Source organism: Natator depressus, chromosome 2 (assembly GCF_965152275.1).
Source record: "Natator depressus isolate rNatDep1 chromosome 2, rNatDep2.hap1, whole genome shotgun sequence".
Taxonomy (NCBI): Eukaryota; Metazoa; Chordata; order Testudines; family Cheloniidae; genus Natator; species Natator depressus.
The window spans coordinates 81,392,801-81,418,838 of record NC_134235.1 but is presented as its reverse complement, the minus strand read 5'-3'; the positions used below and the strand labels follow the sequence as shown (position 1 = coordinate 81,418,838).

The window sequence follows — 26,038 nt, the reverse complement described above, 5'->3', positions numbered from 1 at the left end:
TTTCTAGAACTAGTCTACAAATCAGTAACTCTGCAGTATCTGTTTTCATAGATTCCAAGGGCAGAAGGGACCACTGTGCTCACCTAATCTGACCTCCTGCATAACACAAGCCTTAAAATTTCCCCAAAATTTTTTGAACTATTGCATCTGTCACATACATCCACTCTTGTTTTAAAAATAGCCAGTGTTGGAGCATCCAATATGACCCTTGGTAAATTGTTCCAGTGGATTTTCTCACAATATACTAAAGTATTTTAATTTAGAGATTTAAAATAAAATTCTTTACTGTCTACTCTTGTCCTAATCCTATACAAAACTTCATACTGGTTATGTTGTAGAACCAGAAGCTGTTGAGTGTACAGTTAGGTATAGAAACAACAAGTCCAATGGCATCTTAAAGACTAATTTATTTGGGCATAAGCTTTCATGGATAAAAAACCACTTCAGGTAGGTATAGAGCTCTTCAGAGTTGTTCCATTGATTGTGTGTTTCATATTTTCTTAAGGCCCAAACTTAAAGTTCTTACTCAACCACCCTGTGTGTACATAAACTACCATGGCTTGGTAAGATGGGCAGCATCATGAAAGGACCAGAACTGATACTGATGTCACCAGTATCCTGCAGCAAGAGGTAGAGTTGATAAAGCTAGGTGTTATGCTTTAGTTGTAGCAAGACTTGAGACTAGACATTTGCTGATTCATCAAAATTGAAATGTTTTGAAATCAGTGTCCAACAAACTTCTGTAGGAAGCCTGCCTGGCTTCTTGACAACCTGCTTACCTGCCCACTGCCTTAGCAGCCTACTGAGAGAGTGCTTGGGAGCATAAAGGCCCCAGCTTCAATATACTCCAGGTACCACAGCCCCCATTCCAATTAGAGTTCATGTTTTGATTTTTTGTTCTGAAATTGAACAAAGCCAAAACTTTGAAATCTCAAAATCCTCTGAAAGTTACCTTGATATTAGGTTTGGCAGTTGATAATATCTTGATATTAGTGTTACAAGCACAAATTCAGTACTAGGCCTTAGATACACACTTTCCAAACACCATTGAAAATATTTATACAAAGGTTTATTAAACATTCTTCTCCAGCTTAAAAAAATCCACTGCTATAACACCTGTTTTGTTTAAATACTTACTAATGCATAAGTAACTAATTCAGAACAAGACTAAATACTTCTCACTAGTCACTGCTCAGGCTACAGTGCAGAGCAAGGAAAAGCTTGAAATATTAACTTAAACCCAGTAACAACTTAGGGGGGCTCCTGCCAATTCATGAATGATTTATAGACAGTAGAAATGTACAACCCAGAGTCACCTTCCAACAGAGACCTCTGTACTCAAAGATTGGCTAGTAAACAGTGCTAATTTTTTCTTTTACACCAAGATTTGGTTCAGTGACACCTCCTGCACAAAAGCAAGCCACTTTCATTAACATACATTTTTCATTAGATACTTCAGAAGCAGGTTAACAGCTATGAACAGTCCATCTTTTAGAGAAGGACCCCTTTCAAAGTGATGTAACTTTTAGCAACATTTAAGAGCATCACATTGAGCTTAAGTATAGACAAGGTAACATACTTATGAAACAGACTCAGTTTAAAAAGTTAAGTGCATTAAACAGCCATCTCCATTTTAATAGCTGGATGTGGGTTATAGTCTTCAATCTGAAAGTCATCTGCTTTGAAGTCACTGATGTTATCAATTTTACGAAGAATTTTGAGTTTTGGGAAAGGACGTGGTTCCCTCTGAAGCTGAAATTAAAGAGAGTTTGACTTACTTTTGAGTGCTAATCTTGTACAAATGTAAAGAACAGTGCATAGTGAAAACTGACTACTTAGACAGCTCTTTTGGTTAGGTAGACCTCACCTGCCATAACATTCTCAGTCATCACAGTATGTAGATATGTGTGATGAAGGTGGAAAGATTGATGTGAACAAGTCTCTGTCAGAGACCCAAAAAAAGTACTGTAGAGCCTTATTCAGCAGAATACCCACTAAGAATTACTGGTTTGCAAACTGACTATATATACATAAGTAAGGATAATGCATCAAAGTGCACTTTATTCATTTAGTCAGTTACAGTTTTATTTTGATAAGACAAGTATAAAGACACTAATATTTTGTAACCGATAAAGATTAGAGTACAAATTCTTGTATCTTTGACTTGCAGAGAGATAACCACTCTTTTGGTTCAAATTAGTGTACAATTCAGTCAAAATTCTAGTGTTTTCACTTGTAACCAGAGTTGAACCCAGGTAAAGGGGAGTATTGGAGAAGAAATCAGAGGATCAGCCATGCAAATTAAGAGATAGTATTTACAATGAAAGGTCTCCACAGTACCACATCTAAAAACACAGGATTACTATGAGTTAGAATCATAGAATACCAGGATTGGAAGGGACCTCAGGAGGTCATCTAGTCCAACCCCCTGCTCAAAGTGGGACCAATCCCCAACTAAATCATCCCAGCCAGGGCTTTATCAAGCCTGACCTTAAAAACCTCTAAGGAAGGAGATTCCACCACCTCCCTAGGTAACCCATTCCAGTGCTTCACCACCCTCCTAGTGAAAAAGTTTTTCCCTAACATCCAACCTAAACCTCTCCCACTGCAACTTGAGACCATTACTTCTTGTTCTCTCATCTGGTATCACTAAGAACAGTCTAGATCCATACTCTTTGGAACCCCCTTTCAGGTAGTTGAAAGCAGCTATCAAATCCCCCCCTCATTCTTCTCTGCAGACTAAACAATCCCAGTTCCCTCAGCCTCTCCTCATAAGTCATGTGCTCCAGTCTTCTAATAATTTTTGTTGCTCTCCACTGGAATCTTTCCAATTTTTCCACATCCTTCTTGAGCTTGGGGCCCAAAATTGGACACAGTACTCCAGATGAGGCCTGACCAATGCCAAATAGAGGGGAATGATCATGTCCCTCAATCTGCTGGCAATGCTCCTACACACACAGCCCAAAATGCTGTTAGTAACCAGTTGTGGTAGATGTATATCAAAAAGACAGCCAGGCTCCAGTCACCATGGATACTTACTTGAATTTTCAAAGGTTCAACATGATTCAGATATATATGAGCATCTCCTAGTGTGTGTATGAATTCACCAGGCTGAAGAAAAAGAGGGAAAAGTGTTCAGACAAACAAGGTAGCACATTTCAGGACTGTATGACATTGCAATGCTTGTGCTAGAGGTTCCCAGCACCTCTGTTGCTGAAGTGTAGCTCCTGCACCAGATTGTCTTGATAAGCCATTGCCTTACAAGTTCAAATATTGTCCTTCCCTAAAGTAACCGATTATTTTAAGCTACTCTAAGCTGTCTGTAGGCAAGGACTGGCCTGTCTCCCAAGATTTGAGAGAGTGTTGGGTCATCCTTCAGGATAGGTTGTAGATCCTTAATAATGCGTTGGAGGGGTTTTAGTTGGGGGCTGAAGGTGACGGCTAGTGGCGTTCTGTTATTTTCTTTGTTAGGCCTATCCTGTAGTAGGAGACTTCTCTAAGAAATATTTGCAACCTATCACTTTGAGGTAGATGGAGAAAGCTGTATTTACTACCCCCATCTCCTTCCACATCTCTCTGGTCACGCGATTAGACATGAAAGTTGCAATATTACAACAAAAACTTCAAATCCAGACTCCAGCGAGAAACTGTTGAATTGGAATTCATTTGCAAATTGGATACAATTAACTTAGGCTTGAATAGAGACTGGGAGTGACTAAGTCATTATGCAAGGTAACCTATTTCCCCTTGTTTTTTCCTCCCCCCCCCCGACATTCTTGTTAAACCCTGGATTTGTGCTGGAAATGGCCCACCTTGATTATCATACACATTGTAAGGAGAGTGATCACTGTAGATAAGCTATTACCAACAGGAGAGTGGGGTGGGAGGAGGTATTTTTTCATGCTTTGTGTGTATATAAAAAGATCTTCTACACTTTCCACAGTATGCATCTGATGAAGTGAGCTGTAGCTCATGAAAGCTTATGCTCAAATAAATTGGTTAGTCTCTAAGGTGCCACCAGTACCTCCTTTTCTTTTTGCGAATGCAGACTAACACGGCTGTTACTCTGAAACAGTGCTACAGTGATCCATGCTTCTACCTCAAGATTAGACTACTGTAATGTATACTGTGACACTTAATTCTTTTAAGAAACCAAAGCAACTCATTAAAAGGAGTTCCTTGCAGGATCACATGAAACCAATGCACCATGATCTATCCTGACAAAGCCCTAAGGGTATGTCTACACTGCAGCTGGGAGTCTGCCTCTCAGCCCAGGTAGACAGACTCACACTAGCATGCTAAAACTAGCAGAATGATTATTGTGGAAAAAGACAGTGGCTCCAGCTAGCCACCTGAGCTCAGATGGGCTTGGACTCTGGCAGCTAGCTGAAGCCACCACCCACACACTACAATGCTATTTTTAGTGCACTAGCTTGAGCAGAGATAGCATAAGTCTGTCCGCCCACGCTGGGAGGCATGTTCCCGCTGCAATGTAGACATATCCAAAATGGCTTTGAACCTGTCTAGCTGAGAAACATGCCTCACTATTGCCACAGTTATGGTATGCAGAAGCACTTGAAAGCCAGTCTTCTTGGTTTAAATCGGAGCTGCTAGCAGGATGTTTTCCGTAATGAGCCCTGAACTTTGGAATTCTCTTCCCAGCCTCTTGATCTGAAATAGCCCACATCTGTTGGCCTTCATGGCATGCTACAAATCGCAGCTATCCTCACATTTGGGAAAGGGCTGGTACTTTTTCTAACTGCGAAAGCTGACAGGTTGGTTTGTCTGCATTAACATTTCTTTCACTTATGGCAGGGGCACCTAACGCCCTGGATAAGCATTTTGTGTGACTTAAGCATTGCCTGACAATTTACCATCATCATCGATTTAGGTCTAGTGCTTAAGAGTTTACTGCTCCTGAAAGTATCTGCACTATTTTGCTGCAGTATTCTTAGCCATAGCATGTAATGAAATACTGGATTGTAAAAGCAGAGCTATTTACTACATTTGTCTGCAGCGTTATTGCAGTATTTAATGTTATGCAAAAATTCACAAGTCTTCTATGAGTTTGTTCTTTACTGCACATCTCTTAAAACAAAAACACTTTTTGTGGGAGAGGAGATGTAATAGTTAAATGACATTGTGGAGGAGACAAACTTCATTTACTTTAATTGCCTTTGATATAAAACTTACACTAAGTCGTTACTTATTATAAAGCATGATTTTCTCCACTCACCCATTTTATCTCCTCAGTGCTAAAAATGGAAGCAGCAACTCCTGATGATAGCAGCAGGAGGGGGCTCAAAAAATCACTCTTTATCACTATTAAATCTTTAAGAAGTGAGGAAGTCAGATTTTAGAAGATAGAAAGACTGTAATGTATTTAAATTAAACAAATCTCCGCTCTACCAAGTCTCAAGAACGCAGCTATCTTTGGTGAAAGATAACAGGTGGCTAACAGAAAAGAGCAGTACTATACAACCATTTACAGTCAGAAGAGAAAAATATCCAATTGAAACCAGGGCAGATCACAATATGGAAATTGGAATCTGACAGCAACCACAGAATTAATGCTCTGTCTAGTCCAAAAAAACCACCAGAACAACACTGACATTTCTAATGGCTTGAAGTTGGTAGTACCTTGAAGACAGCTGTTTCAGTAGCACAAAAAGACACCCCATGGCATTTTTCATTGTCACCAGAAGGAAAAGTGCTCAACTCAGATTTTTGGGAGATAAACTGGTGGAATAAGCCAGGATACAGCTTCATTTTGACAAGTTTTTTCCACAAGATTTGGAGATTCTTTGATATAAGTGACCACAACGAGATTTATAGAGTTCTTATAGTGCAGGCCACCCCACTAACACATACATTAAACATAATTAATCTACAGAGCCCGTTCCTGTACATATCTAAACTTTTGAATGCTGTGTTCATTCCAGGTCTTCCTACATAAATGTTAGTCTATTTAATGTTTTAGTCCTCTGTTCAAACTATAAATATCTAAGCAAAAGGATACTATACCTTCAGGCCTGTGACATGGGCAATCATATACGTGAGAAGTGAATAACTGGCAATATTGAAAGGCACCCCGAGTCCCATGTCTCCAGATCTCTGATACAACTGGCAAGACAGTTCACCATTTAGAACATAAAACTGGCACAGAGCGTGGCATGGAGGCAAAGCCATTAGTGAAATATCTAAGGAGATGCAAAACAGGAAGAGGGGGAGGGGAAAAACACAGTATTAAGACACCATGAAAGAGCAGAAAAAATATACATATGTGTATAGAAATAAATATGCATAAATACGTCAAATAGCAATATTGAACCACATATTATAGTTCTATTGCTTTTACTATTAAGACTTTTTAAATCCTGCTATTACCACTACCAGATATTGCTTGCTTAATTATGTAACTGCTATTGTTAACAGTAACTGGATGGACAGAGGAAAATCACATGTAGAAATTCCCCTGAAGAAAGGCTTTAGGCCCTGATAATGCAAACGCTTATGCACATGCTTAATTTTACTCACATAATTAGTCCTATTGATTTTATGAGATTAGTCTCATGAGTAAAATTAAGCATGTGTCAAGTGTTTGCAGTTAAGCATGTGTTAAGGGCTTTAGTCATTCAGCCTATGTTTTCCTTCTTAAACAAGCTCCTGCCTCTAATTTTTATTATTTGTATTGCACTACAGACACAGGGGGAGAAAAAAGGACATCCACCGCCACAGAGAGTACAAGACAAAAAGTAACAGGTGGACAGAGACAAATGAGGGAGCACATGGGAACAATGAGAATACTGGTCAGGATGATAAGCAGCAATCAGAGCACTCCTGCCACCTGCTGTAAATTTATCGGCCCAATTACCCTAATTGTGAGCTTGCATGTGAAAAGAGCAAGTTCATAAAAATGTTATAATAACCTATTACAACAAATGTTGATGGGAAAAGATGCAAAAGGAAGACAGAAAGACAATTAGTCCAAATAAAAAGGCCTACTGATATAACTCAAGGACTGTGTTTACATCATGCCTGGTAAACAAGAAGAGTGTGGGACTGGAAATCAATGGGTCAAAATTTGTGTGTTGGAAATCAGTCCCAACTGTTGGACAAAATAAATGAGGGAATGGGCTATTCCACCCATCACTCCCCTTTTGGGGTCCTTAGGAAAATAATAAAATGAAAATAATAATAATAAAAGAACAAGGGGATGACTATGACTTAGGAAAAATCCAAAATGATGGCTGACTGAAAGATGGAAGAAGAAGAAAGGAGCGAATTTTATGATCATGTCCACCACCCCCATTGTCGCTTTGGGACCCAGTATTTACTGTAACACCATTGGGCCTTCATTATTCTGATCCTCAGAAGTGTCCTGACCAGACCACACAAGAGAGTGGGAGCCAGAGGACATCGCCACCTCCACAGACTTGGACATGCGCGCGCATGAGAGAGACATATACACACACACACTTTCCTTCTCCAATGTATTTCTTTCCTTTCCTTATCCCCTTCCTTTTTTTCTTCTGTCTAATAAGGAGTTTGGTTTCAATGGCCAAAACTGCATATTTTGCAACACTGCTGTAAGCTTGTGACCAGAGAGGCAGCTAAAAGCAATCACCTAAACAGCTTGATGCTGGAATAAGTTTGCCAGGTCTTGGAATGGCTGATAAAACCATGTGCTGTGCCTATGTTTCTCCAGCAGCGAACTAGCAAGTAAAAGTCAACACCAAAGACAGAAGCTGCATTTTCTATCCTTGTTGTTGTTCTCTCTTCCCTCTTGAGTGTTTGTCTTGTTTTGCTTTCTAGGAAACAGGATCAGACTTTACCAACAACAGTGATACCAGCTCCAGCCCATCTCAACTAACTTCTCTTTTTGCCAAAAAAGGACAGTTATCACCATCAAAGAGGCTGTCAAGCACAAGGGTTTTCCCTCTAACAGCTCTCTCCAGCTAAAGGGACAGGGAACAAGGGATGTTGTTAAAACGGAAGCCTTATTTACTACTTTACATTTCAAATGCTTTAACTATTTTTCCTTCTTTTCTGTATCTTTTATTAAAGAGGTTTAAAAGATTTTTAATGGTGTGTTTACCTTGATACAAGCAAGCTGCAGTCTCTATATACCAAACCTCTTTAAATTTAAGGTTGGACAGTTTCAGGGTCACGTTAACACCACTTGCTCTTGGGGCCCATTTATTCCATCTAAATTAGTATAATATGCCTACTTCTTCTCACATTTTTGTAGATATCACGGCAAAGGAGAGTTTTAAGGAGGAATTTAAATGACAGTTAAGTGGTTTTGTAGATGTTTATGTGCAGCTCTTCCTATGCATGAGAGACAGAATGGAAGAAAGCATGAAGGTATTTTTTTGGAAACTGAACAAGTGGGTGATAAAGGCTGATGTCACTGGCAAGGTGGAAATGGGAGTCAACATCTTGGCAGGATATGAGAGACGATAGGTAGCATGAGGATAGACTGTGAAGGGCCCTGACGGTAAAGGCAAGTAGATTACATTTGAGGCAGTGGAGAAAGAATGGATGCAAAAGCGGGTGACATGATCAAACAAACTAGGACAATGATCTTTGCAGAAGCATTTTGAATGGATATAAGCTGGGTGAGACTGTATTTGTCAAGGTCAGACAAGAGAATGTTGCAGGAGTCGAAATGATGGGAGACTAGATGAGTGAACTGTGTGGACAGAGAAGGAAGACGTATAGAGATGTTAGGCAGGAAGGATCAACAAGATTTAGACCAGCAGACCCCAAACTTAATGGTTCATGTACCACGTTCTTTTAAAAAAAGGCTGTGAAGTGAACTGATGGAATATATGATGCACCACAGTTAGGGAAACCATGATTTAGACATGGCCCGAATGTTAGAATCTAAAGAAATGGTCAAGTTAAAGATGCCAAGTGACAGAGAAGATAATGGTGTCCACTGTGACTGAGAAAAGGGGGAAGACTTGGCGGGGAAGATTAAGAACTCTGTTTTGGCTTTGTTGATTTTAAACTGACAGCTGGACATCCACAAGGTATCACACTCCTTTGACCTGCCTGATCCCTATTAACCCTCCACCTACTGTACAGTTGCCCTTTAATGGGAACCTTTCCCCAGCCTGCCTTTTTGGAAACTGGCTCTTTAACTATAGCAGGGAAAACAGCTAAAACGATCATTTTTTAACTGGCTGCTGCTTGTTGGCATCTCCCGCTCTTCTAGCTGTTGAGTACCTTTAAGTTCTTAAACAGGCTCCTTTCTTCAGAAAAGATTCTAACAACGAAAAAGAGCATTGTAATTTTTTTTTTTTTTAAGTTTTGTTCTCTTCTCCCCAAATTTTGAGTATAATCCTATAATTTAATATACAGTAAAAAAAAACAGCTGCTTGATTATATTTTTCAATTATGAGTTTCCTTCAAAAACAAGTTAAATGTTTTTTTATTATATGCAAAGTGTCTTTGAATAGTGACTATGTAGAGGGCAGTGATAATCATGTATTTCCATTTGTACTAAGACAGAAAAGGTTTGAAATCATATAGGATGTTTTGGGGCCTGAATATCCTCTCACATCAGTGAGAATCATGAGAAACAGGAGAATCCAGGTTATAATTCACCCAACCATTTATAGAACATGAAATCACATATCAGTTGTGTAAGCTCACCTTTTCTTGCAGCAAAAATGTAACCACCACCACCACCACCACAGCCGGCTGTAGACACAGGATCTGGTAATTATGCAAACTTTCAGGACTAAATGAGCACCAATGATATAGCTTAGCATGCAACTTGGTAAGGTGCAACTACATTCACTACACACACACACACACACACACACACTTCTGTACCTTTGGGATTCCAAGCACACATGATGATTCTTCTGTCATCTGGATTGTTTTTGATTGTGTCAATTACATTCTGCAGCTGGTCCACTCCTTGGCCAGAGTAATCTGAAGGAAGTTACCAAACAAGATTTAAATAAGTCAGACAGCCTAAGGTTGTTTTAACAATAGCTTAGAGCTGCCCCAAAAAATACTTTTGAAAGCCAAGCCCACACCCTTCAGGAAAATTACATTAATTGTACTCTCTTCTGATCCCACCTGGGATTGTTAAAGGTTTACACCTTAATACATCTTCTGAGCCTTCCCCCTCTCTCTTCTGGGTAGTCCTTTGGGGGTCCCAGATGAGTGCTCCAAGCTTTGGGAAAAGGTGGTGTCCCCTTCCCCTCTTTTCTTGCATGCTTTGAGAAGTGAAATAGTTATTGTTGACACTTAAAGCATCATCACTAGCACTGGGGTTAGTACCTGCTGAAATGGGGTCATACACACGCCAGAGCTATTCTTTCACTCTCTGCAAACTCACATAAACGTGTCTGCATCCTTACACTCCAAGGCCAAGTCTACATTTAAAATGTACATGAAGATAGCTACGGTACTCAGAGGTGTGAAAAATCCACACCCCCGAGTGCTGTAGCTATGCAAACCTAACTCCCAGAGTAGACACAGTTAGACTGATGAAAGAATGCTTCTGTTGACCTAGCTACCATTGCCTGGGCAGATGGAGTTCCTACAGCAATGGAAAAAACCCCTTCCATTGCTGTAGTCTGCAGCCACATTTGCTGTTACTGTGGCATAGCTACAGCACTATTGCTATAGTGTCCATAGTGTAGACACAGCCCATGATTGAACATTTTCTTCTCAAGCACAACAGCTAAAAATTTTAAATGAAACCTGAGACCTTGGAGAATAATTGACAGGTCTGTCTGTATATCTGACAGTGCGTCTTAGAGCCTACAGAGTTTAAATAGAGTGGAACTAACATGCTATTTTTATCACCCTTAAGTCCTGTGTTGGAGAATGCACAAAAGCCAGATTTCAATGGGGAACAAGATGCTAAAAACTATTAGTTCATATCATGACAACTGTTAAACCGCCTCAATTAAAATAAATTTCTGTATCATTTTAAACAAAGGCTTATCCTTTGCATGAGAAATCAAAGGTACCTTAATCCAAGAAAAATTTGAAGAATAAGTAAAATATGAGGCCAGGGGGCCATAAAACAATTTTGGTTACTTGGTGTTGATCATTTTTACTGGCCTGCTATCCAATTGACTGACTACCTGCCTTTTCTTTGTCCTATACCAACATATGAATATGTGGAGATTGTTCTGGTATAACAGTGTTCTCTCTTTAAGAAAGAAATTATGCCCAGGTTGATATAGTGTGAAGTACTGGAATTCTTCTTTACATTTTTACTTGCCTTTTTAGATGGAGAAAATACTTTTTGATGGTTGAATAAGACATTAGTTCACCACCCCCAACATCATTATGAAAGCTAAGCGTGGGAGAGTCATGATTTTCCAGTGATACTTTCCTGTAAACAGCACAAATTAATGTGCTAATTATACAAATTAATAATAGCAGCTCTCTGAAATGAGTGATTTTAGTGTAGTTTAAAAAAAAAAAGTGTCCCATTACAATTGGCACCTCTGCTGGCAGCCTCAGCAGAGAGGCAAAGAACTAAATGGGCATGGAAACCAAAATATCCTCCCACCTACAGGTGATATACCAGCACATTAGCAGAACAGTGTACTGCCTATGATTCACCCATTCTACAAATAGGCTACTGCCTGAAATACTGCATATTTCATAATGGTAGGCTTTCCAAGAAGCTCAGTATAACCTCCCAAAAAGATCTACTTATTCTGGTTCAGTTACCATTATAAATGTCCTCTTATAATCTTTTCATGCCTCCATAACCTCCTGAAAGTGAGGTACCACAGTAATCCTGTCAGTCTCACTAAGCACTGAAGATAAAATCTCTAGTTTCCCCCTGTTGAAGTTATCTGCTTTCCTCACCTGTATTCATATCTTTATATTCAGCTCCAAAGTGTCTCCACTGGAAACCATACACTGGTCCCAAATCCCCTTCTGTTCTGCCAGGGAAACCTTGTTTATCCAAGAATTCACGTGATCCATTGGCATCCCAAATCTTCACTCCTTTTGCAGAGAGCTCTTTAGCATTTGTTGAACCCTACACACAATAAAACTATGTTATAAACAATATGTTACTGAGAATTGAATTATACTGCTCCAGTCATCTAATTAATTCATCTCTAGCTTTGTATACCGTAGGCCAATGGAGGTTCAAGGATAAATGTGATAGCCTACAGTTGCTTGTACACAGGCCCTTCAGCAAACAAGGTTTTACTTTTTGCTTGATGAAACAAGAAAAAATTTGTTCCATGTCTGTATAATTCTGCTACTCGTGATGAACCTGCTGTCAGGCTTCGTGAACTGTCTTACAAGTCATTGTGGGGGGAAAAGTTTATGCAGTCCCTTCTCTTTTGCATGCTTTTTCTGTTTTCTTGAAGCTTAAATTACATGCTCTTGAGAGATGCCAACTAGAAATAGTCTGAAGTTCTGTTTAGTCACTGAGCAGATGGTAGGCTCCCATATTCTACTCTGCCACTTTGTATAAAACCTAGATGAGAATAAGAAAACAAATCCTCTGAGTTTAAAATAGCACTGAAAGTGAATAGAGACTTAACTATTATCTGTTATCAAAACACGACTACAGTCTCAGAGTACAGCACTGTGCTGGTTGACATCTGAAAGGTTCTAGCCCTTACAATTGAAAGGATAAGGCTTCCTTTTTAAAAAAGGATTAAGTTCTTCAAAAAACTGATATTTGGATAAGTTGATTTTTCAAGTCCCGATGTACCAGCATTTAATCAAATGCTACTCATAATCGCACCAGGGAACATCGATAGGGCAACACAACATCTTAGCACTTGTCTACACAAGTTTTACCAGCATAAACTATGCTTGGTAGCCCTGGTCTCCACTATGGGATTAGGTCGAATTTAGCCGCGTTAGGTCCATTTAAAAATGACTACATCCACACAACCAACCCCATTCCGTCAACCTAAAGGGCTCTTAAAATTGACTTCTGTACTCCTCCCCGACGAGGAGCTAAAATCGACCTTGCTGGTTCGAATTTGGGATAGTGCGGATGCAAATCGACGGTATTGGCCTCCAGGAGCTATCCCAGCGTGCTCCATTATGACTGCTCTGAACAGCACTTTGAACTCCAATGCACTAGCCAGGTACACAAGAAAAACCCCGGGAAATTTTGAATTTCATTTCCTTTTTGGTCAGTATGGTGAACTCAGCAGCGCACAGGTGACCACGCAGTCTCCCCAGAATCGTAGAGCATAGAATGTTTCTACACTCCCCCTACCATCTTTGTCCCTGAAGTTATTGCAGATTAGAAGGTGAAAAAAAACGCACTCACGATGACATGTTTTCCGAGCTCATGCAATCCTCCCGCACTGATAGGGCACAGCTTAATGCATGGAGACATTCAGTGGCAGAGGCCAGGAAAGAATTAAGTGAGTGCGAATAGCGGAGGCAGGACGCAATGCTGAGGCTAATGGGGGAGCAAATGGACATGATGAAGCGTCTGTTGGAGCTGCAGGAAAGCCAACAAGAGCACAGACCCCTGCTGCATCCACTGTATAACCGTGGGAGGGACAGCTCCATGGTTTGACATTGGCTAGCTTAAACCCAGGGTTGTGAGTTCAATCCTTGAGGGGGCAATTTAGGGATCTGGGGCAAAAATTGGGGATTGGTCCTGCTTTGAGCAGGGGGTTGGACTAGATCTCCTGAGGTCCCTTCCAACCCTGATATTCTATGATACCCTCCCATAGGCTCCTCACCCAGACGTCCAAGAACACGAGGGGGGGGGGGGGGGAGGCTCTGGGCACCCAGCCACTCCACTCCAGAGGATGGCCCAAGAAACAGAAGGCTGTCATTCAAACAAACAGTTTGATTTTTAGTGTGGCTACAATAAGCCATGTGACCTTGTCCTTCCCTCCTCCCCAACCCCACCCAGGCTACCTTGTCCGTTATCTCTCTTTTTTTTTTTAATTAATAAAGAAAGAATGCATTGTTTCAAAACAATAGTTACTTTATTTCGAACGGGGAAAGGGTGGTTGGCTTACAGGGAATTAAAATCAACAAAGAGGGCGGGTTTGCATCAAGAAGAAACACACACAACTGTTACACCGAAGCCTGGCCAGTCATGAAACTGGTTTTCAAAGCCTCTCTGATGTGCAGCATGCCTTGCTGTGCTCTTCTAATCGCCCTGGTGTCTGGCTGCTGAAAATCAGATGCCAGGCGATTCACCTCAACCTCCCACCTGCCAAAAATGTCTCTCCCTTACTGTCACAGATATTATGGAGCACACAGCAAGCAGCAATAACAATGGGAATGTTGGTTGCTCTGAGGTCTGACCTAGTCAGCAAACAGCACCAGCGAGCTTTTAAACATCCAAAGGCACATTCTACCACCATTCTGCACTTGCTCAGCCTATAGTAGGCTGGGGTGGGTGAGACCGCATGGTGCTGCCGGGGGGAGAGCAGCCTGAGGCAAAAGCCTCCAGCTCACATGATATTCTAGGCAGGACTGAATCTCCATGAGACGAAACTTAAAGAAGGGAATGAGTTGGAGTCTCTGTCTCCCATTCGGTGCTTTAAGAGGAGACTAGCCATGTCTGTCCAGGCACCCCAATCGACCTCACCGAGGTCTGCCAGGAGCACCCAGGAGACGTACGACAGCGATCAGTCCTACTGCACTCTCTGCAGCAAAGGCAAGGAGCTGCTGCTGTGTAGCACCCCGGAGACGTACAGTGACGGTGAGCTGAGAGGGCTCCATGCTTGCCGAGGTATGGCGTCTACACAGGTAACCCAGGAAAAAAGGCACAAAACGATTGTCTGCCGTTTCTTTCATGGAGGGAGCAATGGAGGGGAGCCTGACGATATGTACCCAAAACCACCCACTACAACGTTTTTGCCCCATCCAGCCTTGGGAGCTTAACCCAGAATTCCAGTGGGCAGCGGAGACTGTGGGAACTGTGGGATAGCTACCCACAGTGCACCGCTCTGTAGGTCGATGATAGCCATGGTAGTGAGGACACACTCTGCCGACTTAATGCGCTTAATGTGGACATATGCAATCGACTGTATAAAATCGGTTTCTAAAAATCTACTTCTATAAAATCGACTTAATTTCATAGTGTAGACATACCCTTAGAGGTGGATCATCTATTAGAAGTGTGATTTTGCAAAAAAAAAAAAAAAAAAAAAGCGCGTTGTATTGGTAAAAAGCCTAGGATAGATGCAGTTATACCAGTATAAGAGTGCCTTATCCTGGAGTATCTCATTTTGGTGACGGAACAGGAATAAGCTATACCAGTATAAAAGCATTCACATAGAGTTTTCCTGTTTTAACTATAACAGTATAGTTTAAGGAGCAAAACTTTCTAGTGTACACAAGTCCTTCAACACTTCAGAATATTTCACTAAAAAGAAGCAAGGTAAGATTTAACCAGCATTCCCACCAGATTGTACTAGCACCTTAACCAAAATTAAAAAAGTGTTTTGAAGCTATTGGAATTATTATTAAGTTGAAAAAATACTAGAATGTCATAACTTGTTTGTTCCCTGTATGAATGGAATGGAAACATCTGTAAGTGTTTCAAATACACTAGTCCATAGTAGGATATATTCTATAGACAGCATTATCAATGCACATAACAACCATGCATCATACCTTGATAAACCATAGCAGCTCTTCCAGCACTCCTTTCCAGAACACTCGTTTTGTCGTCAGCAAAGGAAACTGATCTGAAAAAGGTCAAAGCAGCAAAGTCAATTCTCACTCATCAAACACCACGGATTGCTTTTCACTTATAAATACTAAAAGTGTTAAAGCTTAGACACTGATCTGTGGTGCATGTGCATTATATACTATCACAATAAGAGCCTAGTTTATTGGAGCACTCATTTAGAACTTAGTACAGCACTGTAACAGTCAGGAAAGCATGAAATGATGAGTGTAAATTCTACTACTGGTTTGCTGGGGCAAGGAACACAGGCATCTAACCTTATTCCTAAAGAATGGAATTTGGAGCCAAGTACATTGCCAGATAAAGACAGAGATTTTAATTAGAAATGTATCATTCATAAAACTCAACCATAGGGTGCAGTTAAGAGCCTACGGCAAGGTAAAATATGCATACATGCAGTTGAATTCAGAGGCTCATGATAAAGTTCTGGTCAAGTCTACTTTACTAACATGGAGGTGAATCAGACCTAGGATACCTGCTAGACAGGGTGGTGGTAAAACTGTCTCAGGAGGTTAACCTGGACCAGGCCTGTCCTCGTCTCTTGTTTTTTCTCCATAAGGCAACTATGGGGGACAGATGCAAGGGGACTCAGCCACCCCGCACCTAGGGCAATAAAAAAAAAAAAAAAAGAAGAAGAAGAAGAAGAGGAGCAGATGGGTTTAGGGACCTTATGTGTAAGGAAGTAGGGCAACCGGAGGCTCTTCCCTGTAGGTGGGAGTTACACCTGCCCATATCTGGATTACCCCCAACCAATCCCTGCCTATAACAGATGGGGTCTGGACTAGAGCAGAGTTCAGCAGCAGCAGAAAGGGCCAGTGCCCATAGATAGCGCTGCCCTCTAAGATGTGGCACAATGGCCTCCCCTCCCCTGCAAGAAAGGTGATAGAGGCTGTCACCCAGAAGACAACAGGAGGGGGTTGAGCAGCACTCCCTCAGACGCCCATGACAAGTTGGAGGGGAGGGTGCAGCCAAGAGTGGGGCAAACAGCAATGGGGGTGGTGGGTCTGTGGGCAAGAGGAGATGGATGCTGGCAGCCAGCTTGGGGGGGCGGGGGGGGATGTAAAGCGCTTGGCAGGTCTGCCAGGCACCAGGCCGGGGGGCAGCTGGTGGGATGCGGTGAGGGACCTGAGGGGCACATGGGGTGGAGGAGGTCTGGGGAGGGGGAGCCCGTGGGACGGAGAGGACTGTGGGAGGGGGAGGCTGCGGGGAGCGGGCCGTGAGGTCCCCGCCACGCCAGTGACTCTGGCAGTCACCTCTCAGGCTGTACCGCGCCTGCAGCCCGAACGCGGAGATGGTGCCGGTCCCGGTCCGATCCTCCTTCCGGTGGCCGCGCTGCAGGATGTGCTGGACCTGCCCCAGGTACTGCAGCTCCCCGTGCGGCGGGGGCGCCGGGCTCTGCGGCTCGGGCGCGGCGCACATGGCGGGGCTGGCCGGGGCGAGCTGGCGCGGCGGGCCCGCTCTTCGAACTGGCGCCACCCCCGGCCCGCCAGGCGCCAGCCAATCGTAGGGCCGGGCGCGCGCGCGGGAGGCGCCTTGGGCGGTGCCGCTTCCTTCCCCATGACCCAGCGTGGGCAGGGCCGGGACACCCCCGCCCAGGCCGTGAGGAAAGGGGCTTGGCTGCTGGGCCGCAGCGCGGGCCCTGGGGCGGGGCACCGAGCTGAATAGCCCGGTACCCAGGGCCCCCTGCCGGCGCAGACACTGGGGCTGCAGCCGCCGCGTGTCTCCCGCGGCGCCCCGCTCCCTGCCGGCGGGCCGGGGAAGTCAGGCAGGGAGGCTCTCTTTGGCCTGTGCTCTGCTGTGGGGGTCAGAGCCGACCATCGCCATGGGCCTTCCCCACTTCAAAATCTGTGATTGTGCCGGGCCCAGGGCAGCCAAGCAGCCCAGGAAAAGGGGGGACTCCAGGAGTGGGTTTCTTCTTGGACCCAGCCCCGGGGTGGGGTGTCCCCCCCCTCTCTCTCTGTAACTACTTTGTGAAACAAAAAGAAGCCTATTTAGATTCAATTCTTCCTGTAGCACTGGAGCTGATAATGGCCTATGTAGTTTGATAGGTTTCAGAGTAGCACCCCTGTTAGTCTGTATTCGCAAAAAGAAAAGGAGGACTAGTGGCACCTTAGAGACTAACCGATTTATTTGAGCATGAGCTTTCGTGAGCTACAGCTCACTTCATCGGATGCATCCACTAGTACTCCTTTTTACGTAGTTTAATGGTGCTGATTATTCCCTCTGGGATTTTCCATTAATTCAAATTGATGCTCAGCCAGGTATATCTACAGTAGCCCATGACCATTATTTATGTCAATAAAATTATTAGATTTATGTTTTTACCACTTTTGCTAAAATCCTCAGCATAAAACATTTTCATAGGGGTGGGTCCTCTCTACTGGTTAGGAAGTGACTGTCAAAGTGCCTTCCTGATCCACTGTGTGTTAGGAGGAGTACTTCTGGCACCTTGGAGACTAACAAATTTATTTGAGCGTAAGCTTTTGTTTACAGTGTTTAGGACAACTACATCCTCCCTGTTTAGAGAGGCAATCGTTATACATTGTTGTTGTTCCCTTACAAACATATCTTTTGTTACAAGAATCTTTTCAGGTCTCTGTGGAAATTTCAACGTTGTCATGCACTTGAAGTCCCCTTTCTGTATGTATGTAGCATCTGACGCTTTCTTATGTACAGTAATCAGTAGACTGAGTTTATCTAGAGGCGTGAAAAGGGAGAATTGCTGTCAAGCCTAGAAATAAGTGCAGAGACGGGTCATAAGGTTCCTTTCTCTTAAAACTCACAGGAAGACAATGCTACCATACAAGACAGCCAGGGAAGGAGAAAGTCTTACAGGGGCATTGAAAACAGATGAAGAAAAGAGGAAAATAGATGCCTCCCTCTGTATTGCAAAGTAATGCATGTCGGAAAGCATAATCCCAACTATACATACAAAATGATGGGGTATAAATTAGCTGTTACCACTCAAGAAAGAGATCATGGGCAGCATGTGAACCCCCCATTCCGGGAGGCTAGCCTCCAGCCCCACCCCTTCTGTCCCTGCCCCGCCCCCTCGCTGTCACCCACCATGGCTAGAGAAGCCCCAAGCCCCCCATCATGGCCAGAGGAGCCCCAGCTGGTTGGCCGGAGCTGCCCCGAGCGCCAGTCCACCCGCCCGAGCTGCTTCTGGCCCATCTGCCTGAGCCGATCCGAGCCCTGGCCTCCTGGAGGAGCTCTAAGCCCCAACACGGCTCCGCCCCAGGACCATGGCGGAGAGCATTAGTGGAGGTTTGGGGAGGCTTAGCCTCCTCCGGCCTCCATTATATGCCTCCGATGAAAAAGCTCTTGGAGTCATGGATAGATCTCTGAAAACATCTGCTCAATATGCAGCGGCAGTCAAAGAAGCTAGCAGAAGGTTAGAAGCCATTAGAAAAGGGATAGATAAAAAGACAGCAAATATAACGACACTATGTAAATGCATGGTACACCCACACCATGAATGCTGCGTGATTTCTGGTCACCCCATGTAAAAAATATATATTAGAATTGTGAAAAGTATAGAGAAGGGCAATAAAAATGATTAGGGGTATGGAACAGGTTCCATATGAGGAGAGATTAAAAAGACTGGGCCTGTTCATCTTAGAAAAGAGACAACTAAGGGGGAATATGATAGATGTCTGTAAAATCATGAATGGTGTGGAGAAAATGACTAAGGAAGTGTTATTTACCCCCTCAGATAACACAAGAACCAGGGGTCACCCAATGAAATTAATAGACAGCAAGTTTAAAACAAACTAAGGACGTACTTCTTCATACAATGTACAGTCAGCCTGTGGAACTCTTTGCCAGAGGATGTTGTGAGGGCCAAAAGGATAACTCTGTTCCCTATGCTCTGGGTGTCCCTAATCCTCTGATTGCCAGAAACTGGAACTGGACAACAGAGGATGGATCACTCGATAAATTGCCCTGTTGTGTTCATTCCCTCTGAAACATCTGGCACCAGGCACTGTTGGAAGACAGGGTGCTGGGCTAGATGGACCATTGGTCTAACCCAGTATAGCCATTCTTCTGTTCTTTTGTTTATTACATTAAACAAATCTCTGTGAGAATATTCTCATCAACAATCCAATGCTGTTCCCTCTATTCTTCATCTTTCTTGGAAGCTAAGCTTGTTGCACTGATTGCACATCATGCTTTCTTACAAAAATACTCATAATAATAATTGGTTTAATATATCTTAAGTACTGTTAGTTGGTATTAAAAGTGGTTCACTTTCTTGTCAGTATGTGCTTTTTTTACTCTTTTTTGGAGATGAATTGATGGATAGCAAATTCAGAACAGGGAGCTGGTCTTTTCAGTCAGCCTCAGGGTTGAAAAAGCCATTGGTTAACAATTTACTTTGTATAACCCTTTACTACACACTTTGGCAACCCTTGTATAATTTGTTAAAGGAATAATGTACCTTGAATTTTAATAACTTTATATCCTTTGTTTTCAGCACTTTATTATAAGCTTTTCAATTCCTGGGTGTACTGGACAGATGTCTAAAAAAGGAATGGGGGAACAGAATTACAGCAACTAACACATTGCTCCAAGTTGATACTAGGTTGGCTGATAAGCTCTGGATTGCGGAGGTGTGGGGGAGTTAATAGGTAGCCATGATCAGCTGAATATTCCCCAAATACTTCTGCTTTAATATGTGATGCCTTCCAAAGTCATTTGAGGGTAAGCATTTAGAAACTTCATTATTAGTTATTTAGAGCCCAGTCCTGAGATATGCCAGTTCACATGGGAGTTGTGGCTGCTCTTCACTTCTCAGGGTTAGGCCCCCATTGGTACTAGCTATGTTTAAGACTTAACCTCCTTTCAGTGGTGCATAGGGCCTTGCACTGGAGAGAACTTCACCTGCCCCAACAATGTATTTTGCCAAATAAAGGAAATAAAGAGGACTCTTGAAATGCCTGGCCTTTCTGTTGGTTAAAATCGTTAAGTATTTTTAGGTAAGCAGGAGTGAACAAGCAGAATATGGTATAAACAAAAAGCTGCCGTTTATTATATTGGAAACTAATACTTTGTGCACTTAGAAATAAAGAAAAGTGAGTTAGGAAAAAATACAGCTGAGAATGGGGAAATGTTCTTTGGGATATGTACCACTCTTGGTGTGCATAGCAAATGAAACTGAGATCACTTGGAGCTCTGCCTAGGACTGAGGGTATTACAGCATAAGGATCTTAGTTTTTATTTTATTTTACACATGAAGTTCAAGCAAACATGTAAAATGGACAAAACAAACTTTTTTCCAATGAAAATATTTATTGCCCTGTTAAAAAATTACTTTAGTTGCAAACTACAAGTAAACTATGCAAAAAGCTGAAGAATTTGTTCATCACAAATTATGAAAAAAGCCATTTAATGTACATTATAAATGTAAAAGCAACTGGAAGAAGAAATAGAATACATGCATTAATGTATTACATATACATTCAGCCTCGGTTGATTAATTCTTAGCTGGGTGTACAAAGGATTTAGGCCCTAGTCCTGCAAAGTCTAAAGCATGTGCTTAATTTTAAGCATGCAAGTAATAGCATTGAGGGCAATGGGGACAACTTACATGGTTGAAGCTGAGCATGTGCTTAAGTCTCTGTAAAACTGGGATCATGAGTGATAACCAACAATCACATAAAGTTCCATACATGCATATAATTTTTCATTTAAAAGGAATACAAATTGACATGGATTTTAATTTGCCATGCAAAAAAATTACTGTAAATATTGAATGCTTGATGTCACAATATTTATTAAACAATATATTGTTTGTAAGCAAACATTTAAAAACCCTATTCATAGAACAGTTCTCTGTACACTGAACTTTGGAGTACTTCACTGTAAGGAGAGGATGCTGGATTTGAAGTGGATGATATTCCACAGATCTTCTTGTCTAGAGAGGAAAAAAATAAGGTTTGCATTGTGCAGTGCATCAGTGACTATAGTGTGTTTTTGAAAAAACTGTCTTTTTTTCTATTTTTGGACTAAAGAAGGGTGTTACATATATGAATAACAGATGATAGTGGATACATCTTCCTACTGAGTGAACATACAAAAAAATTCAGTTGGTTACATACTGAAGTGTGTAGTTGTTCTTTTTTTCCTTTTATACAAAGTATCCTCTGGGATTCCCTGCTTGTTATTTTCTCTCATGCCATAAAAAGGCCTGTTGTAGTCATGTTCACCTGTGCAAAGTAGGTGTAAAATGCTACCATTATGATTTGGTAGCAGTTTATACCATCTTTTCACTCATTTCACTCAGGTATAAGAATGACCACAAATGTTCATTGCACAGGAGGATTCAGTAATGGAACAAGAACTCAGACCTTCCTTATGGGAGTTAAGATTATTATTATTAGACTTCTAGCCCTTAGTGTTCCCAAATTTAGGTTTGGGTGAGGTGAAAAAAGAGTGAATATTGCTAATAGCTAGATCTAATAGTGATAATAGCTATGAAGAAACAGTCATGGTGAAATGAGTTGTCTTATTTTCCTGTCAAAAGACTCACTTCTAGGTCAATTTCTGATGTAATGTGCATTTAGGTGCACCAACATAGCCAAACCAATGTGGATGGTAGTCTTGTTTTTATTATGTTATGCATAAATTCAAAGACCCAGTGCATCCTCTTCTGCAGCAAGGGACTCTGGGGAAGAAATCCAGTATTGCCAGTCCCAAGTGTTCAAAAATCATGAGTCAGGCCCCAGAAAATCATGAGATTGCATTTAACATCATGTGATTTTTAAAGTATACTAGATGCTGTGTTCTTTTTATTTTCCTGCTGGCTTTTGAGCCTTTCTAATGAGCTCAGGCCCTGTTTTCCAACTTTTTCTCCGCGGATCTGAAACACATATTTTTTTAAAAAACAAGCTGAGATTCTCAAATAATCATAAACTCCAAGAGCTGGGGCTTTAAGAAAAATACCCAATATTGCACTGGTGATTAAAATTATGAGCTGGCAACACTGGCAATCTCTGAGAGAATCCCCTCACAAAGATTTCCTCCCACATTGCCTTGTCAAGGATAGGGTTTGCCCTCCGCTCCCACCTCATTCCTAGCCAAAGGTCACAGAACCTGCCCCAGGCTAATGCTTTCTTAGTGGATCCAGGGGATGCCAGGTTCATTTGCATAGAGGCCTGTGCCTTCACAGAGGATCTGGCCCTGAGCAGGTCCCTCTCTCAGTGTGACTTCATTGGAACTGTGCAGGAACATCCGTGGGTGCAGAGGATGGTTGGGCTCCACGGAAGAAGTAATAGGTACCTTTTCCAGATGTTCTCCTTGGGGTTAGAGAACATTATGCATCTTTTCAGCCTGCCCTTCCCTCCTGGACATCCCTAAACCTGCAGTGTAGCCTCTGTGAGACCCAGAGGAGGGAGGATGGCCAAGCTTTCTTCCACACAGATGGTTTGGAGGAAACCTGTGAAGCTTCCCCTTTGCATGTGAATCTAAAATATGCCCATTAGTTAGAGAGCAGTATTTATCCCAAGATTGTATGGCACAATATTATAATGACCTCTTACAAGTCACTACATCTGTTCTGAATTTGTCCTTCTCTATGTTTAACAAGTGTCAAGCACAGCAAGATGACCTAAACTATGATCAGACTAATTAGCAGTCTTTTATCTTTGATTAATGGACGTGAAGGCATGGTATCTAATGCCAGAGCCCTAGCATGCTGTTCTGTAGTTGTGACACAGTTATCTTTGGACAGAACACTTGCCTCAGTATTATCTTGTCCTAGATATTACTTAGAGCTTGAGGATCTAATATATAAATAAGTGTGGTCTATGGATATTAGCATGACAGGTCTGAATTTTAAAGACCAAAACACTGAGCATTTGCTTTTATTTTTCATACCACTTTTATCTTCCATCTATCAAATGGAGAGACAGGCATAGACTGTATCATGGACCTAATCCTATTCCAGTTTAAATCCGTTGCAATGCAGAAAAGAATAGATGGATGCTACTACATTTTAAGTTCACTATACAAAGAGAAACAACATACCGTCCTTAAAAAGTCTGCTTGTAAAGTTGCAAAGCTTTCCCAGCTACATATTCAATGAACTCAGAGCTCCCTATAACTAAATCATGAGGAACCTTAATTGTGAAAGTAGGTGAAGTCAGAATATTCACATCTACCACTGTTTCATTCAGACTGGAAGAATCTGCTCCTTGGATACTTGGTGACACCTGAAATAGAACAACCTAGTTTAGTTACTGTAACCCAGTACACTTTGTCAATTTGTTAATACCTGTTTGCATCCTCTCACTTTTAGAATGAAAAATGAAAAGTGAGGGCCTTTTAAAACATGGGTGTTTCCATCCATTGGCTTTCTTCTGAAGTGAGCAGTAGCTTTTTAGGTTCATGTCAATATATATTTTGGCCAGGGGGCGGGGAGCAGGTGTGGCAGTAATGCACTGCACCACCATGGTGGAGATGTGCACATTAGTGTTTGTACAGTGCTTTATTCATGCTAAGTATTGTCCTGTTATTTCTTAGACTCATGACAATGAGGGCCCCAAATTGCAAACATATAGGTGTACAGGAGTCGTCTTATTAATTTCAATGGATGATTCATGTGATTAGTTACTCGTGCTGGCATGTTTACAGAATCACATTCGAGTTTTGCCTCTGTATTTCCCAAAGCAGACAATTTGAAGTCAGGCTGAAAAAATTGTAAGTATTCAGAAGTATTGTTTGTCCTCTGTGTTCCTGTTTTTCCATTTTTCTTAAACAAAAGGCAACTGTACTATATTGAGTCTACCAGTGTGAGGGGTTATCTCAGGACTAAAGCCTTCAGAAACTGGAATACAGTCACATTTTTTTTTACATGATGAAACCATATAATACTGGGGAAAATATGAGCCTAGTCCTGAGAGATGCTATGGAGGAAAGAGTATGTTCTCTCTGTGCAGTGGTAGTGGCATAGCCAATGATTCTACATAGAATCAATGTTGAGATAACAGCAGGCTGACAGCAGTGCTTTGCAAAAAGAGAGAAGGATTTGTCCCTATACCAGTACAAGTTAGCATTATTTATTCTTGTTTTATCACTGTGTAAAGATCTCTGGTTATTTATAAGGTATTTACTGGATTTTTTTGTGTGCCATACAACCTATGTTGTAATAAAATTCTTTACATTTTCGATACTTGGAGCTCTAATTTTGTTATACCGATCTAATAAAGATGTATGTGTTCTGTGTTACCCCTTGGAAGAGCCTCTCTTCTTCTGGAAAGGTAATCTGGGGGCAACCAAACCTGTTAGTGCCAATTTACTTTTGTCAGGCAGTGGTATAGGTTGGCCCTGTCAGTTATCCATCATACTAAAAGGATTTAGAGTAGAATAGTTTCTAATCTCTGGAGTTTCAGATCATCAAGGGATTATCAAGTATACTTAAAATCAACCTTAGTAAGAGCTTGATGTTTTAAAGACCAAAAATAACTCAGAAAACACACACTATCCTCCCAACTTGTCCTGAAGCTAAGTGTGAGTGAAATATAGAGCACAGACATCACTGTGCAATAGTTACTTCCCTTTTAATAACTAGCCTTTCTTTACCTTTACTATATTGAAAATGTTTTCTGGTCCGATGGTCATGTTGGATAGTTCTGACACCCACCCGAACCTTTCTTTCATTTTGCTCAACAAGTAGGAAGTGTCTTCGGTGTGACGTTGAATCACCTGGAGGATCTGCTCATACTGTTCACCCGAGACATTAACGAGCTTAAAGGCTTCATCAAACTTTATGTGTAGTTCAGGAACATTTGGACAGTCTGGTTAAAAACAAACAGACATCAAACTTTATTGGAAAGCATTCATTTTTTACACTTATGTATGTGTATAAAAGTACATATATAGGTTTTATTTCTAGTGTGGGTTTTAAAAAAAAAATCTAAGGTAATTTTTGCTGAAGTATTTCGATGAGTTTGGGTTAGATACATGACACCTAGAGTCACTTATCCTTTATGGTAAGTGGACACTGTGGTATGCTAAATAAAAACCTTACCATTACTACATATAGAGATTTATGTTAGTGTATAAATTGGCTATCATTTCCTTTAATTGCCTGTAGCTCTTTATCTGTTCATTGCCAGTGAGCCTATAATACATGCTGTTAGCTTTTATTACTGTTGAATTTTAAGGCTTAATTTTATTTCAGAGGAGCAATAAACATTAGTATAAAGAAAAGGAGTACTTGTGGCACCTTAGAGACTAACCAATTTTCCCAAGATTTCCCAGAAGTCACCTACTACAGGACAGGCCTAACAAAGAAAATAACAGAACGCCACTAGCCGTCACCTTCAGCCCCCAACTAAAACCCCTCCA

The 26,038-nt window shown here is 41.6% G+C and overlaps 3 protein-coding genes across 13 annotated transcripts in view; 1 reads left to right on the top strand and 2 right to left on the bottom strand.

Moving 5' to 3' along the window:
- ENOSF1 (enolase superfamily member 1) overlaps positions 1-8,066 on the top strand; it is a 29,429-nt gene extending 21,363 nt beyond the window's left edge. For 2 of the 9 annotated variants that reach the window (XR_012638090.1, XR_012638087.1), the window contains 2 exons: positions 4,663-4,775; positions 6,703-8,051. Coding sequence is in view for 1 of the 9 variants with exons in the window: in XM_074944529.1 (XP_074800630.1) it covers positions 6,703-6,759 (57 nt within the window). In the remaining 8 variants the exon portion in view is untranslated. Of the gene's footprint in view, positions 1-4,662; positions 4,776-6,702 lie in introns of all 9 variants that reach the window. The other 7 variants (XR_012638089.1, XM_074944526.1, XR_012638088.1 and 4 more) reach the window with 6 other exon arrangements.
- TYMS (thymidylate synthetase) lies at positions 417-17,127 on the bottom strand. The gene is made up of 7 exons (XM_074944531.1): positions 16,942-17,127; positions 15,613-15,686; positions 11,857-12,031; positions 9,847-9,948; positions 6,025-6,200; positions 3,040-3,111; positions 417-1,752 (listed from the first exon to the last, which is right to left on the bottom strand). Exons 1-7 carry the CDS (start codon positions 17,105-17,107, stop codon positions 1,615-1,617), a joined length of 903 nt encoding a protein of 300 aa, XP_074800632.1. The 5' UTR covers positions 17,108-17,127; the 3' UTR covers positions 417-1,614.
- A 3,669-nt stretch (positions 17,128-20,796) lies between these two features.
- The window catches only part of CLUL1 (clusterin like 1), a 79,807-nt gene continuing 74,565 nt past the window's right edge, over positions 20,797-26,038 (bottom strand). For 2 of the 3 annotated variants that reach the window (XM_074943124.1, XM_074943122.1), the window contains exons 7-8: positions 25,271-25,485; positions 21,606-23,901 (exon numbers count right to left, since the gene is read on the bottom strand). In XM_074943124.1, the coding sequence (XP_074799225.1) occupies positions 23,722-23,901; positions 25,271-25,485 (395 nt within the window). In that variant the 3' untranslated portion in view covers positions 21,606-23,721. Of the gene's footprint in view, positions 23,902-25,270; positions 25,486-26,038 lie in introns of all 3 variants that reach the window. The other variant, XM_074943123.1, reaches the window with a different exon arrangement.